At 48.6% G+C, this 17,020-nt stretch overlaps 1 protein-coding gene across 1 annotated transcript in view; it reads left to right on the forward strand.

The window, feature by feature from the left end:
- Positions 1 to 17,020, forward strand: part of ATF6 (activating transcription factor 6) — a 136,090-nt gene that overhangs the window by 41,995 nt on the left and 77,075 nt on the right. Inside the window, exons 9-10 of the mRNA XM_015563550.1 lie at positions 58 to 149; positions 12,185 to 12,316. Of these exons, the coding sequence (XP_015419036.1) occupies positions 58 to 149; positions 12,185 to 12,316 (224 nt within the window). The remainder of the gene's footprint in view (positions 1 to 57; positions 150 to 12,184; positions 12,317 to 17,020) is intronic.

The raw sequence follows: 17,020 nt of genomic DNA on the forward strand, positions 1-17,020 counted from the left end.
TGTTCTCTGTGAGGCTGAGGTGTAGTCTAATTGTACTTCATGTGGTCATTTCCCTAGAACCAAAGGCTTAAAGTCCCTAGTCCCAAGCGAAGAGCCATCTGTGTGGCGGTGCTGTTGGCGTTTGTCTTCCTGAACTACGGACCCATCAGGTGAGTGTGTAGTCATAAGCTAGAGAAGGACGGATTTGTTTTATTCTCAGAGACGAGGGAGAGGAAAGGTTGGTTCCTCTGTCTTTTTGCCAAGGTCTGGATAGAGTCGGTGATTTCTAGTGAAGGAAGCATAAGTTATCAAGCAGATTGCTGGGGAAGCAGAACAATGAAATCAGGCTGCCTACTGGCCCTGTGACTGCGTTGTCTTAGGCAAACAGCTGAGTGTCTCCCAGCCTCAGTTCCCCGCCCTCAGGAGGGGTAATAATAATGACTCACCTGCCTCTGTGCTGGGGGCTCGGGCATCAGTGCTGACGTGGCGCTAGGCTAGCCCACTGCCCAGCGAGAAAATCAGCAGCAAGACCGGTGGTCCCGGTTCCGGTTTTGCAGGCTTGGAAAGGTGGACGAGAATCTGAGCATTTGTGAGCATCCCAGCTGATGGTACAGGATTTCAACTCAGCACACATGAGAAGCACTGCTTTGAGGTTGGAATCAGAAGACGAGTTCAGAGCGATCCCAGAGGTCATCTCAGATTCCCACCTGCTGTGGCACATCTGACACCCCCCTCCCCCTCAGCACCCTGGCGTAGGGGTCAAAGAGAAGTCAGCAGGGCCACGCTTCCGAGGCCCATGCCGCCCTAGGAGGAGAGGCGTGCAGGGTGTGTGCAGGCTGGTGTGATGACTAGGTGCTCGGACACTTTGGTTGAAGGGCAGTGATAAGGGAAACCCCACAGAGGAAGCTGAGTCTTGAGGCATGGTAGCAGTTTGCCAGGTGCCACGCGTGGGAAAGGCACATGAGGCATGTTAAAGGCACAGCAATGAAGTGGTCTTGCACTTTCAGAAACAGTGACAAATTCACTGCCTGTGCACGTGGGCGCGTGCAAGAGGGAAATCGGGCTGGAGGTGCAGGTGGGTCCAGGTAATGGGCCTCGGACGCTGTGTGTACAGGAGAGGCTGCGCAGTCAGCATGTGTGCTGGGAGGAGCTCTCGGGTGGCATCTGGAAAGGACTGGACTGAGCAGAGAGCACGTTCTGTCCCCACTGCCCGAGTGCTCACCCCGAGGCTCTCTGTGCCGTGTCCTGGGCCGATGCCACCTGCTCTTCCTTTCTCGCCTCCACAGCCCCACACACCTTCTCACCTTGGCTACATGGGTGCTCACTCCCTCATGTATTCAGACACAGCGGGTCCTTTGGGAGCGCCACTGCCTGCCAGGTCCTGAGCAGGGAGCCAGGGGTGCAGGCGCGCAGAGACAGCTGGAGTACGAGGAGGAACTCCTAGATGTCACGGGAGAGATGGGCGTACCTGTGAAGGAGCCCAGGAGTAACAGTGACTCTGACAGTGGCCTTTGCTGTGGGGGTGGGGGGTGTTGGGAGTGTTGGCAGTCCTCGTGAGTCAATAGTGATTTGAAAGAAAAGGGAGGAACCTGTCATTGAGTGAAGTAATGGTCCCCTGGCTGCAGCGGGGCGGAGTGGGGGAGGGGCTGGGTCTCACTGCCACAAGCAGCAGCCTGGTCCCTATGGAAGGGGAGCCGGCTCCGCTGTCAGTGAGGTCTGGGTGGGAGACAGAGACAGAGCAGAGGGGAGGTACGGGTGGGACCTGCGTAGTGTGGGGAGGGCTGGGTGTGGAGTGGGGGGGTCAATTGGGAAAGAAACAAAGGGGATATCTGTAATACTTCCAGCAATAAAGGTAAATTGAAAAGAAAAGGAGTGGGACAAGTTTAAACACTTGCCTCCTGAGGAGCAGCCCCAGGAGAGGGGAGGCGGGGGTGGAGTGGAGACACTAGGAAATCGTTCAGAACTGAAAGCGTGTTCACGGCTTAGAGCAAAGAGAAGCAGCAGTGAGAAGAGCTGGAAGGAAGGACGGAATCAGAGCATTGACAGGCCGGGGCACCTGCAGGTCCCAGGAAGGAGACAGGACGGGAACTGGCCCTGCACTCACACGAGCAGGGACTGCTCCTCCCCGAGCAAATTCACACACAGAGAGCCTGAAGCCCCGGGACAACAGCAGCGATTCTCCACGCGGAGTCGCGCCCTGAACCTGACGTTGGGATGGGCAGTGTTTCCGTGTGGACCGCTGCTGTGGCCTCTTCACTGAGGCTCCTGGGTGGGGGGGTGGCTAGGGGAGCAGGAACCCCAGTGGAACCCGGCTTGTGCCACTTGGAAGATACTGATCGAACTCCGCCCACATCTGTGGCCTTTTGCAGGCAAGTGTAACTATGTTTAATTGGCGCAGAAACTGTAGGCTTTTAACAACAGGTTGTGAGTTCTAACTGAACTTTCCTCAGGTATCACAAAACTAAGTCTGGTCAGACAATGAGATTTAATCAGATTTCCAAAGCATTTGACATGTAGGAACCTGAACTCTCCGAAAGGATCACATCACCATATAAAGTTCATGTTTCAGATGCTCAGTGTGGAATTGAACTTGTGAGCTTTATTGCTGTGGGTCCAAGTGAGAAAATATATAACCCACAAGTTTGGCAAATATGGGTATGCCTTAGGCAACATTTCCTGAAGGCATTTGGTGATGAAATGTAAGTACATCTTACATCGAAAGGGAGAGTTTTGTCGAGGTCATGGGCAGCATCACTGACTAGTTTGAAAGCTTGGGTTATGAATAGTCATGCGGAGGAGAGGAGCCACCAGGCTCAGGGCTAACGCTTTCTGGCTTATTGCTGTGCAGGTGGTGAAGGAGGCAGCGAGCTGGTTTTGGCATAGGGTTCCAGGATCGGGCGATCCGGGGGGCCTGAGAAATAGTGACTCTCAAATGTGCATAACCCTCTCCTGTGTAACTCATTGGGGTGGATTCTGTGAGTATTAATCTTATTTCATCCTTGAAGGAACTAAAATGTAATCCGGGTCTCTCGTAAAAAATTAACCTGAAAAACCGCCTTCTCCGGAAACCATAAAGTGTTTTCCTCCCACCCTTCTGCAAGAAGCCCCGAGGACTGTGCTTTTGGCAACATGGTGGCTCGAGGTGCAGAGCAGCCCGGCAGTGCAGTCCACCAGGGGGCCCGGGCCGCGGCCCGGCCGGTCCGAGCGCTGGTAGTGCCTGAAGGGAAGCTGGGGAAGGGCTGCTTGGAGGCCAGAGCAGGAAGGTCCCGTGAGCCCGATGGTGAGCTTGCACTGCAGGCGGTGCTCGTCTTTCAGGGGTTTCCTGACCCTTCTGGCCTAGAGTCCAGGAAGGAAAGAAAGCTCTGGAACCAGATGAGGTAGGAAGTCACAGCTGGGCCCTTCTCCTCCCCACCCCATGGAGCTGGGGCTCCCAAACCAGGCGGAGAGTCTTAAGAACCAGCTGGGAGTTGGCTCTGGTAGAGTGGCATAAAGCGAAAGTCTCCCCCAGGAATTCGTTACCAGAAGCCTAACTCTGCAGGTGTGAGCCTGGGTTTATACTCCTGGTGTGACCCCAAAACAAACCCAAAGTGTTGTGTAGGTGCCCTGCCCCCTTCGGGCCGTGATCAGAGCCTTGCTGACCGGGTGCTCCGGAGGCGTGCTGTCCTTGCGCTCTGTGCTGATGTCTTTGATCTGTAAGCTCTGTGGTGGTTTTCGTTAGTCTTCGTGACCATTTTGGCGTTAGGCAAGTTTCACTCGTGCTCCAGACTCTGAGGACGAGTGTCTGTCAGATTTGCTGAGACGTCCAGGAGGTGGGCTGGCGGGGAAGGAGCGGCATTCATTCGAGATGCTTGTAAACTATTTCTTTGTGGAAGGAAGTTGAATTAATTTAAGAAAAGTGGGGGGTGTAAGGGAAGAGAAAGGGAAAATGGATTAATGTTGATGGAAAACAGAACTTCTAAAAGGTTCTGTCAGCAACATAAAGTTTGACCAAGAACAGCTTGTACTGAAAATGCTTCCTTCTTTATAAAACGGGACGACTGAGAGCTGCTGGAGACGCGGGTCTGCACTCACCTGCGATCCGTTGCTTATTGTCAGCTTGTTACGTGCTGAGCTGTGTTAACGGCTGAGTAATGGTGGGGCTACAGCTTTGATCACAAAAGTTGGATGTTTTATTTTCCTTGCCTCCCTACCAGTTGGGGTGGCATTTTTGGTTTCCATCCGTGGCTGTACGTTATAGTCACCGGGGACTCTGACCTGGGGGATCTGATGGGATGGGCCCGGGTCACTGGTTTTGAAGGCACTATGTCCCTCAGGTGGCCCTGCAGTGTGTCCAGCCCTAAACTGCTGCAGAGGTTGGTCTTTCGTTCTTTCTATACGTTGGCCCCTAGGGTAGTTGGTAGAGCACTTATGCAGGGAATTAGATTAAATATAGGAGAAATTTTACTGGATCGCTAGACAGACACTCTGTAGGTTTGTCTGTATAACTGAGGAAGTGCCTGCCCTCCATTTGGGACAGAACAGGAGCCCAGTATGGCCTGAGTGAGGGCCTTCCTCCCCACGGCGTGGGCGGCCCTCTGTGCCAGGTGTCCCCCTCTGCTCTACGGCCCCTGCAGTCGTCGCCCTTCCCACAGACAACGAAGCGACACCTGCTGGAGGTTTGAAACATGCTAGGTCTTCAGGATGTTGCGAGAGGTGGGGGTTGGCTGAGCCTTCTTCTCGCTCGTTCTGGGGTGGGGGGTGGTGCCCCCTCCCAGGTCAGAGTCTGTAGTTTGAGACATCGGGCTGGGAGGAGGAGGGGGAGTCACACTCTGTTTTCTTAGGAGACGGTGTTAGGAGAGGTGACCACGCAGGATGTGGCGCTGAGTCCGATTGTCTGGAACTGGGTAGAAACGGTCTCTGTTCCGTGTCCCATGTGTTTGTCCGCTGCCTGTTGTTTCACAGGAAGAATTCTAGTTCTTATCCTGATGAGCCTGTCCCCAAATCTGGCTGCAGTTCTTTTTTTCTTTTCGTTTGCTGAGCACATTTTGTGTATGATGTCACTATTGGCTGTGGGCTAAGTTACTGTCGTAACTTAAATGTCAAAACTCAAACCATCAAGTCTACATGGTTTTGTTCAGCCAGATTTTAAATGAAATCTAATCCAAGTTCCTGGCCAGCAGTACCGCCCACATTATCACAGTGACGTGCAAACGGCAGCAATGCAGCAGTCCGCACGCCTGAGCGCCAGGGCCCACTCATCGCGGGCAGCCCTCTCCGCGTGCCTTTGCTCCCGCTCCTCAGACGGGTCAGCAGCAGTCACTTCCCTTTCCTTTTAGCCTCGTCGATTTCATCCTGGGTTTTAGAATGTGGCTTAGCGTCTACCAAGGGCGGAGCTGGGCTGCCTTTCTGTGCTTCCGCCTTCGTGTGAGTATGTGTAGGAGGCTCCTCAGGAGTGTCCCTGCTTTGTCACGTGTGTGCAGCGGCGGGCTCATCGGGAAAGTCCGTGCCGTTGTCACCTGGCGCTCGGCTGTCTTCTCCCCAGACCCGAGTTGCTGTGACGGAGGGAAAGGCAGCTGAGTGAGGACCCTCCGTCCGTCGCTCACTTCCTTCTTTGCCTTGAGGAGTCAGTGTCGTGCTCAGCGACGAAAGGAGACATTGGGGGAACTTCTGCCGCCTTCTGTCTGGGGAGAGGGTCAGTGGAAACTAGGCCGGATGAGAAAACTGTTGAGTGTACGTTGGATCCTCTGATATTTTCTTAAGACCACAAATCTCCGTTCACACAGATGGGCCAGTCCGTGGTTTGCTGAAGTGGCTTCCCAGCGCCGTGCTCAGGCCCTCGTGTCTGCCGGCGGAGCCCCGGGGAAATGCAGGCCTGGCAGCGCGGGATCCCATGCTCCCAGGGAGGGGTCCAGCGAGCCTGCGGGGTGCAGGATGGCGCTGAGTGTGTGAAATGTACATGCAGCCATTACACATTGCTCTAGCTTCTAGATGAGTGCCTTTAATGCCTTTTTTTTGTCTCCAGGTTTGAGCTGTTTAGTTATTTCAGTTCCCATTTGACATTATTTCAAGTGTGTCACCGTGAATGTCAGCGAGAGCTGTGTGCTGTACGCTTAGACTTCTTGTGTCTGTGTGTCCTGAACACACACTGGCACCATGTCCACAGCCGACATGTCTCCGTGGAGCTGCAGTGAGGGAAGTACAGATACCTGTGTGCCTACTGGCTCCCAGCTCTCTCACCAGGTTCTCAGTAAGAGCTCACTTGCTGTCATTTTTCTTTCCCATTTTTTGTGTGAATTTAAAAATGAGAGATAACTGGAAATAAAACAGGAAAAGAAGATGAATAAAAGGGAAGATATGCAGACTAATATTCATGTTCATAGTAATTATTATTGATAACTTGTATTCTAGAATGATACAGGTTGGCTGTGTGTTGGTACCATCTGTGCTGGGTTGGTAGAGGTTTTTGTGTGTGTGTTCTGGTAAGCTATTTATCAAACTCTCACTATGCATCAAGAACTAGTCTATGGCCTTTATATAAATAATTTCTCCCAGGACTAGAAGGTGAGCGTGACTGTCCCCACGCTGTAAGCAGCACTGAGGTCACAGCTGGTGTGTGGCAGAGCTGGGGTTGATTCACAGTCAGTCTCTGGAGCCCTCGCCACAGCCACTGAGAGCAGCAGCTGCTCACTGGAGAAGTCGGTGTGTACAGAGGAGTTGGGGCAAAAATCCAGTAATTCTGCCCGTTCCTCTAGCAGTTAGGATCGACTGTGAAAGGAGAAAACATTTATCTTATGAATTGACTGGACTGCTGTACAGGCAGACCTTGGAGACATGGGGAGTTCAAGTCCAAACAATGTTGACGCTGCCCTGTAGCTTATTAAGTGTGCAGTGATAGTGTTATGTCTAAAAAACAATGTGCCTGCCTTCAGAAAAACACATCATTGCTCAGCAATGCTGACCATCCCCGGAGCCTTCGGCCAGTCACAGTCTTTTGCCAGCAGCGGGTCCTGCCTCGATGGTGATGGCGGCGGACTGATTGGGCGGGGGTTGCTAAAGGCGGTGACTGTGACCATTTCTGAGAGTAAGACAGTGGAGGGGGCCATGCCGCCTGGCTCTTTTTTCACAAACGATCTCTGTAGCACGAGATGCTGTTTGGTAGCGTTTTACCGACAGAAGAACTTTTCTCCAAAGTGGGGCCAGTCCTCTCACCCTGCCACTGCTCTTCCTCAGCTCCGTTTACAGGAGATTCTAAATCCCTTGCTGTCATTTCAACATCTTCATGGCACGACCACCAGGAGGTGCCATCATAGGAAACCACTCCCTTTGCTCGTCCAGGAGACGCGCCCTCCTCCGGCTCACTCATGCCTGGAAAACGGTGCCACACCGTGCTTGCCACAGGTGCCACAACCTTCAATTTAAAACATGCAGAACCTGCCAAGTGCCAGTAAGCAAAGCGCGATGGAACGAGATATGGCAGAAATGTAACAGAGGAGAGCCGGCACGCCAGCTCACACCGCCTTTCCGACATGTGGGATGGTCAGAGGGTGCCTTTCTCGGTGTGAGGGCATCGAGGACTTGTGTGTTAGGGGTCTGTTGCTATGTAACCCCAACCGAGCTGTAAAGGCTTAAAACAACAGTCCTCTGCTGAATACAGCACCTGCAGTTTGGGGAGGCTCTTTGCTCCGTGGCGTGTCACCTGGGCTGGCTCAGTTGGAGCACCCACTTTCCTGAAGGCTGAGTCCTCATGGCCAGCAAAGGGTGCTGGTGCTCAGCAGCCCTGAGTCAGGCTCTGGGCCAGGGGCCTCAGGGTCTTCATCTGGGCCTCTGCACGCTGCTGGCCGTGCTCACAGGGTGGTGTCTGGGTTCAGGAGTGAGCACCACCTGGGGGAAGGAAGACTGCTTGCTGTATCACTGTTCACTGGACGAGAGAGAGAGAGAGAGAGAGAGAGAGAGAGAGAGAGAGAGAGATGAGGAGAGGCTCATTTCAGGGCCTGGTGACCCTGTTGCTGGAAACGGCTGCTGTGGGAGAGAGAGAGAGAGAGAGAGAGAGAGAGAGAGAGAGAGAGAGAGATGAGGAGAGGCTCATTTCAGGGCCTGGTGACCCTGTTGCTGGAAACGGCTGCTTAGAGCAGTGAGCACCGCCTTTCTGACCTCACGGACCACCAGTAGCCCCTGGACCACCGGTTGGCGACCCCTGGTTTAGAGGATTGTGGGTTTTATTGTGTTTTTTTTTGTTTTTGTTAATCCCCATCTAAGGTTATTTTTTACATTGTTTTTTAAAGAGAATGAAAGGGAGAGAGGAGGGAGTTGGGGAGGGGAGAGAAATATGGATGTGAGAGACACATTGATTCCTTGCCTCCTGCATATGCCCCGACCGGGGCCGGGGATTGAACCTGCAACTCCGGTATGTGCTCTTGACTGGAAATCGAACCTGAGACTGGCTGGTGCGTGGGCTGACACTAACCACTGGCCAGGGCTAGAGGGTTGGTTTTTTAATCTTGAGTTGAAGATCTATTTTTTCAGTCATGCTTCTGCTTCTAGTAAATTACCCCAGCACTGCTGGCTGCAGAAGTCACCTGTGAGCCCGCGGTGTGCAGAGAAGCAGCTAAGGTTTGTAGAATTCCCCTGAGAATTCTGTCTTTATCTCAGTTGTAGCGAAAGGTCACACAATTTCCCGTTCCTGGATCTGGAGGTGGTAGAGTAATGAGATCACCCCTGTCATTTTTCAGTTTGGGGTAGTCTTCCTAAAATAAAGATCTGGATTTTTCTCTTGGTGTGAGGTAGAACAGCACAACAGATTCATTGATTTGTTGTTCAAAAGAGTAAAAAGGAATGCCTCCTATGGGCCGGGCATCCTCTTAGAACAAAGCAGGGGTCCCGTACTCCTTAACTTACATTCTAGTGAGGACAGACAGACAGTAACTTAATACAAATAAAATGATACAGCTGTAAACTGTTAGCAGAGGGGTGAAGTAGGCAATGGTTTTACCAGGCTGAGGGGTTGCTGGAACTATAGTTGCAAGTAGTGATCGTCGTGAAGTAGACGTTTGAGCCAGCCAAGGGTTCAAGGTGAGGTGGCTCCCCGGGGTGTGTGGGGAGGGGCCTTCCTGCAGCGGAACGGCCAGGCGAGGCTGGGGCCCGGTGCAGCTTATGAAGGAAAACGAAGCCCGTGTGGTGAGGGGAGTGCGCAGGTGGGACGAGGCCGGGGCTCCGGTGCAGGGAGGCATCAAGGACAGGAGGCCTCTGTCCTCGGAAGGCCTCCCAGGGCGAAGGGCAGAGCCGCCACAAGGCCGAGCAGAGGGGCACGGGACGGTCTGACCGAGGTCTCAGCAGGCCCTGCACTTGGCAGGTGGGAAGAGCAGCCCCGCCACTCACTCCTGTGCCCTCTTTGGGACACGTGGACCTTGGGACCTTTGAAAACCTGTGAGATACTTGTTTCCCCTGTTTTACACGTGCGGTGGGGAGGGGGGTGGCTCAGAGCCACACCGAGAACCAGGCCTCTGGCTCCGGGTTCGGTGCTCTCCCGCTCTTCTGCGTTGAGCCGGAAGGTCAGCCTCACTGTGCTCAGAGTTCATGTGCGGCTCTCAGGTCAGCAGCAGCGGCCACATGTGGGCTGCTTTGGGGGACGAGCGAGAACCAGTTTGATTCTTACCTGCGGTGGTGGCTGGACTTTAAACTTTCCTGGGTTGAGCCATAAGAAAACTGGTTTGCAAAGGGCGGGACAGGTTGGGTTTTGTGCCGTGTTTTTCTCAGCTACTTGAAATTGGGTATCTGAAATCATATCTTAAGGATTAAGTGGCTTCATAAATAATCCAAAACAGTTGGCTTTTAGCATTTCACAAATGAAAAAGAAAAGTAACAACTCTTATAATACTTTTCCAGACTGTGGGGGAAATTGGAATTACTTGTGTTTTATTCATCTATGCACTCCAGACCTGTTGGCCCGTAACATGAACAAGTTTGTTGGTATGAGATTGTTTTGTGGCTTAAAACTGTTGTGACTCTCGTCGTTTTGAGGCGTGAAGAGCAGCATGTTCTGGTCCTAGAGACATTCTGTTTTCCTCGTATTTATTAAAAATACTGAACAGACCGGATTTAAGCTAGCCATGGAGAGTTTGATTAGATTGCCTTATTAGTATTACGAACTGTCGTCAGTGAAGGTACGACCATTACCCTAGCCTTCCCATGACTCTGAATCATCCCTCTGCATTATTGGACTTAATTTCCCCAGATTAGCAAAAGGGGACATCCAATGATGTAAAAACACTCATGCCAAGAATCCAAAAGTCCACACCAACACTAATTGTCTCATATTCTTTTGTCTGTTGTTACTCAGATGGTTAAGTTAGTTTGTGTGGCCATTTCTTAGGGTTCAAGCATTTACAGCTTTTTGAGCTTTATCCTTAACTTAGCTTAAGAGAAATTTCATTTCGGTACATAAAAAATACAGCGAATGGAGGCAAATGACAAAAGCAACTTAAAAAATAAGTGAAAAACTTTAAAAGATTCTTTGTAAAATTTCTTGCTATATAACCTTTCAAAACTATATCCTGGGCCAATGGGTGGATAATAAAGTTGAGACTCATAGGCTGTTTGGACCCTGATTTTTGCCTGTCACTGACACTTGCTTACGACACTTTGTTGATTCTACAGTGAAGTGTTGTAAAGTTCATTGGGTGAGATCTGAGCCCTTTGGCTGAAAAAGAGTCAAGTGATTGCAGTAGCCGTGGGTAAGGTGTTGTCGTTAGGAATTACCGCGTGGGGAAGCGGTGATCACTGTCAAACAGTCAGCATCAGCTGACTCTAGCAGGTGTGGCTGCTGAGTGGTGATGAGGGCCCAGGTGAGATGGTGTGGACCCAACTGGCCCCTACTCAGGGCATCTGCCTGTCACAGCCGCAGCTGAGAAGGGATGTGCCGGATCAGCCATCAGTACAAGGGCTCTTTAAAACTTCCAAGTATTAATCATTCTGTACTGACTTAATTATTAATCATCCATACACCATGCAAATGGCCACTGTGATTGTACCTTTCCTCACATTTGGAGGCAAATGACTGTTTCTTAGGAACCACAGGCCCCCACTGCCCTCTTCCCCAGCCTCCTGGCCCTCCCCTCCTCCGGTGCTTCCCTGAGGTTGTAACCCATGTGGGTTATGTGCCTGGGGAATCGAATCAAGCTCACCTGCACAATGAGGTACTGATGAGCCAAGTTTCTAAGCCCACAATTAATGGTTTAATGTGTTAGAAGTGTTAAAATAATTATTGCAATATTCGCTATGTGTGTGCATGTGTATGCCTGTGTATTTGTTTGCCTCCAAATGCTTTAGGCCCATCAAGAGAACGTGCATTGATGCATGAAAGTATTATGGGTAGAGCGGCGACAAAGAAGTAAATAGGAAATTTTATTTATTTATTTATTTATTTGTCCATTTATCCTCATTTGAGGTTACTTTTTCCATTGCTTTTTAGAGAGAGTGGAAGGGAGGGAAGGAGGGAGATGGGGGGAGAGAGAGCAAAAAAGGGAGAGAGAGAGATCGATGTGAGAGAAACACATCAATTGCCTCCTGCACTTACCCTGACCCAGAGCTGTGGGATCCAACCTGCTACTGAGGTACGTGCCCGTGACCAGGAATTGAACCCATGACCCTTTGGTGCACGGGCCGACACTCTAACCAGCCCTGATGTGGAACACACTGGCCAGGGCTTAAATAGGAAATTTTTACACATAAATAAAAATAGAAGTATTTGGTAAAATAATTTTTGTTAGCTTTATTTAATAGCCTGCTTTCCTGGATTGTGAAAGGCTAATGCATTTGGCTATTGATATACAGAGTAATTCTCATTTCATTTGAAGTATCTCCTCATTGGAGAATTTCTGATTTCACTTATCTGAGTTTAGAATTTGCTTCTGTGCATGGCATGGCGTATTTGTTTCTATGTGTATATATAGCAATATGAGTATTGAAAGGATGTAGAATACTGACCTTGTTTAAACAGCCTATAGATAAGGTACTTTTATACCTATAAAGTTCATTTTCAGGTTTGGTTTTCATATGTTCAGGGTGCTGGGCTGTGGGTCTGACCTCTGCAGCGTGCTGTTCTTGCTGCGTGCCCAGCAGTCCTGCCGTGTGCTGGGACCTGCGCAGGGGCTCCGCTGTGCTTCAGAGTTACGTGTAGCGTGTGTGCATATTTTTATTTACCTCTTGTTTTGTATTTTTAAACATTTAGCATGTTGGAACAGGATTCCAGGAGAACAAATCCTAGTGTGAACCCTGCAAATCAAAGGAGGCATCTTCTTGGATTTTCCGCTAAGGAGGCGCAAGACCCGCCTGACAGCGTCATCCGGAAAGACAGCCACAGGTGAGATGGCGTGTGTGCTGAGCCACTGCAGTGAGGCTGCAGCAGGCCGGGTAGCACGGCTCACCCGTGGGCCACTGTGTGCAGTTTAATCAGGAGAGTAAGCGGGCACAGGCCAGGCGTGCATTTCACTCACTGTTAAGATTGGTTCTAGGAGCAAGTTTGCTTTCTAAAGCCTTTCCCTGTTTTAGAATTCTTGTAGAGATGTGCTCTTAGAGTCTCAGTTTTCCTGCACTGGTATACATCTTGAAACACACACAGTATATACATTAAATTATATGTGATGACTTTAACAGAGTTATGTTATTTACCTTACTAGAGGCCCGATGCACGAATTCGTGCATGGGTGGGGTCCGGCTGGCCTGGGGGAGGGGCCGAGGGCGATTGGCCAGCTGGCCTGCCCCGGATCAGGGTGTTGGAGGCCAATCGGGGCTGGGCTTGCTGGGGGTGGAGGGCCAATCAGGGCCCGGATCAGGCTGGTTGGCTCCACAGTGTAGGTCATAGCCACCAGTCATTCTGGTCATTCCGCCTTTCTGGTCACTGGGCTTTTATACATATAGATTTTACACATATAATGCGTCTAATTGCTGCTGTATTGTCTCCCCTGCATGTGATGTGATGTGGTGGAATGATGTGGTTAAACCTATTTTTAATTATCAGACAAAATCATTCTCGCTTATGTATTATGATCTTGGTTGAATTTTCCTCCTTTGTTATAATTTAATACTGTCTTGGTAAATTTTCATGTAGCTTTCCAATAGTAAAATTTTTTGGAAATAGAATTTCTACATTATGTTAACTAGAAGTTAACCATTTAGTGGAGTTAGTGACATTTTCAGAGCTGTAAACTTTTCAGTAAGCATTTCCCTGTGTTATTTGGAATTTTATTTCATTTATTTATTTCTTAAAATTTTAATATTATTATTTTTTAAGCGGAGCCAGGTCCTTGACTGACAGCAAATGACTGACGCTTGATGGCCATTAACCTCTCTGAGGTAGTACAGGCCAAGGCCCCTAGGGAGTCCTGCTGATGTTCACTGTTACACCCACACCACTGAGTGTGATTAGTTCCATGGTTCTGCAGGCTCTTCTTTGTTTAGCCTTCTTGGGAAAATGCTAGCACTCATTTATTCAGGTATTTGTGGTGTGTACAGTACTGTGCTGTGTATGGCGGAGGATCCGGAGAATGGCATGGTGGTCACTGTAGTGCAGCAGAGACGTGACAGATGCCACCGTGTGGAACATACAGGAATCCTGACTTCTGACCCCTTAACAGTGGCCCTGGCATTGCTAGAGTTTCATAGTGTCTTTTTTTAAAAAAAATATATTTTACTGATTTTTTACAGAGAGGAAGGGAGAGAGATAGAGAGTTAGAAACATCGATGAGAGAGAAACATCGATCAGCTGCCTCCTGCACACTCCCCACTGGAGATGTGCCCACAACCAAGGTACATGCCCTTGACCGGAATCGAACCTGGGACCCTTCAGTCCGCAGGCCCACGCTCTATCCACTGAGCCAAACCGGTTACGGCTTCATAGTGTCTTTAACTTTACTAAGTAATCTCTCCAAGTTTGCTGCACATGCTCTGCAGTTTCGAGTTCTATTGTCTACATGAGATACGTCAAAGTGACATTTTTAAACTTCATGGTCTTTAGATTTATGAAAGTTGTGTCCCTTAGGTATGTGTACCTTGTTGATTAGATACTTGACATCACAGTCAGGTGACCTTTACAAGACTTGTTTCACACCTGTTGTCCACGTTGGAGCAGGTGGCTCCCAGAAAGGCGTGCTCAGGTCAACCTAGTTCCACCTGCAGGTCTGGATGACTTCCAGGTAACTGACAGTTTTCATAGTAGCACATGAAATGCAAGCCCTCTCTCTGACCCCACCAACGTCACCACTGCCCGTGCAGAGTAGGGTTATATAGGTTGTGGTTAAAAATGAAAGAGATTATAGATTTTCTTGCTACAGGCAAGTCTCTTGAAATATTTAAGATTATTATTGCTCAGTGGATAGAGTATTGGCCTGCGGACTCAAGGGTCCCAGGTTTGATTCCGGTCAAGGGCATGTACCTTGGTTGTGGGCACATCCCCAGTGGGGAATGTGCAGGAGGCAGCTGATCGATGTTTCTCTCTCATCGATGTTTCTGACTCTCTATCCCTCTCCCTTCCTCTCTGTAATAAATCAATAAAATATATTTAAAAAAAAGATTATTATTAAGCAACTTGGGAGATTTAACTAGATATCAGTTTAGTAAGTTGATGTTCTTGCTTTTATCATTATAAATGCTGAATAAGAAATACCGAAAGTTTGCAAAACTTTTGAGATATGAATTTGTTTTTAACAAAATTTTAGGTGTTTTCTTTGTATTCTGCTAGGACACTTTCCTTCCTTCCTTCCTTCCTCCCTCCCTTCCTTCCTTCCTTCCTTCCTCCCTCCCTTCCTTCCTTCCTTCCTTCCTCCCTCCCTTCCTTCCTTCCTTCCTTCCTCCCTCCCTTCCTTCCTTCCTTCCTTCCTTCCTTCCTTCCTTCCTTTTAAAATCTTTATTGTTGAAAGTATTACATGTATGCCCCTTTTCCCCTCATTGACCCCTTCCAGCCCTCCTCTGCCCCATGCCCCAGGCCTTCACCACCCTATTGTCGGTGTCTGTGGGTTATGCATAAATATATGCATACAAGTTTTTTGGCTGATCACTTCCTACCCACCCACTCTCCCCTGCCTTTCCTGAGATTCCTCAGTCTGTTCTATGCTTCTATGTCTCTGAATCTATATTGTTCATCAATTTATTTTGTTCATTACATTCCACGTATGAGTGCGATCATGTGATACTTGTCTTTCTCTGACTTATTTCCCTTAGTATAATACTCTCCAGGTCCCTCCATGCTGTCCCAAAGGGTAAGAGATCCTTCTCTTTTACTGCTGCATAGTATCCCATGGTATACTGTTTTCCATAAAGGCTGCACCAGTCTGCATTCCCACCAGCAGTGCACTAGGGTTCCCTTTTCTCCACATCCTCGCCAGCACTTGTCCTTTGTTGATTTGTTGATGGTAGCCATCTGACAGGTGTGATGTGGTACCTCATTATTGTTTTAATTTGCATCTCTCTGATGATCAGGGACTTTGAGCATTTTTTCATATGTTTCTAGCCATCTGTGTGTCCACTTGAGAGGTGTCTATATAGGTTCTTTGCCCATTTTTAAATTGGATTGTTTGTCTTCCTTTTGTTAAGTTGTATGAATTCCTTATGTATTTTGGATATTAACCCTTTATCAGATGTATCATTGCCAAATATGTTCTCCCATACAGTGGGCTCCCTTTTCGTTTTGTTGATATTTTCTTTTGTTGTGCAGAAGCTTTTCATTTTGATGTAGTGTCATTTATTTTCTCCTCAGTTTCCTTTGCTCTGGGAGATGTATCTGTAAACATATTGTTATGAGAGATGTCTGAGATTTTGCTGCCTATGGTTTCTTCTAGGATTTTTATGGTTTCCCGAATTACATTTAGGTCTTTTATCCATTTTAAGTTTATTCCTGTGTATGGGGTAAGTTAGTGATCTAGTTTCATTTTTTTGCATGTATCTGTCCAATTTTCCCAGCACCATTTATTTAAGAAACTGGCTTGCCTGCTTTGTTAAATATTAATTGAGCGTAATGGCTTGGGTCAAATTCTGGGTTATAGGGATTGCATGGAATCTGTAGGTTGCCTTGGGTAGGATGGACATTTTAATGATGTTGATTCTACCAATCCATGAACACGGTATATTCTTCCACTTGTTTATATATTCTTCTATCTCTTTTTTTCAACATCTTGTAGTTTTCTAAGTACAAGTCTTTTACCTTCTTGGTTAAGTTTATTCCTAAGTATCTTACTTTTTTTTTATCTTACTTTTTTTGTAGCAGTGGTAAATGGGATTGTTTGTTTATTTTCTCTTTCTGATAATTCATTATTTGTGTATGAAAAAACCATCGCTTTTTGGGTGTTGATTTTGTATTCTGCTACATTCCGAAATTCATTTGTTAAATCTAGTAGTTTTTTGATGGAGTCTTTAGGGTTTTCTATGCACAATATCATGTTGTCTGTGAATAATGAGAGTTTTGCTTCCTCCTTTCCAATTTGGATGCCTTTTATTTTTTCCTTCTTGTCTGGTTGCTGTGGCCAGCACTTCCAGTACTATCGTATATAATAAAACCCTAATATGCAAATTGACCGGACAGCAGAACGACCGGTCGCTATGACACACACTGACCACCAGGGAGCAGACGCTCAACGCAGGAGCTGCTCCTTGGTGGTCAATGCACTCCCACAGAGTAGTTCTGCTCAACCAGAAGCAGGGCTCATGACTGGCGAGTGTAGTGGTGGCGGCAGGAACCTCTTTTGCCTCCGCTGCAGGCGGGCAGTAAGGAGCGACGGGTCCCAGACTGCGAGAGTCTTGGACTGCGAGAGGTCGCAGGCCGGGCGTAGGGACCACCCCCCTGCCCCCATACCCCAGTTCACGAATGTCATGCACTGGGCCTCTAGTGTTGAATAAGAGTGGTGGATAAGAGTGGACATCACTGTCTTGTTCCTGTTCTTAGGGGAAATGGTTTTAGTGTTTGCCTATTGAGTATGATGTTCTGTAGGTTTGTCATATATGGCCTTTATCCTGTTGAGATATGCTCCCTTTTTGCTGAGAGTTTTTATCAAAACTGTGTGTTGGATTTTGTCGC

This window comes from Myotis davidii, unplaced genomic scaffold (assembly GCF_000327345.1).
Source record: "Myotis davidii unplaced genomic scaffold, ASM32734v1 scaffold1059, whole genome shotgun sequence".
In the NCBI taxonomy this organism is placed as follows: Eukaryota; Metazoa; Chordata; class Mammalia; order Chiroptera; family Vespertilionidae; genus Myotis; species Myotis davidii.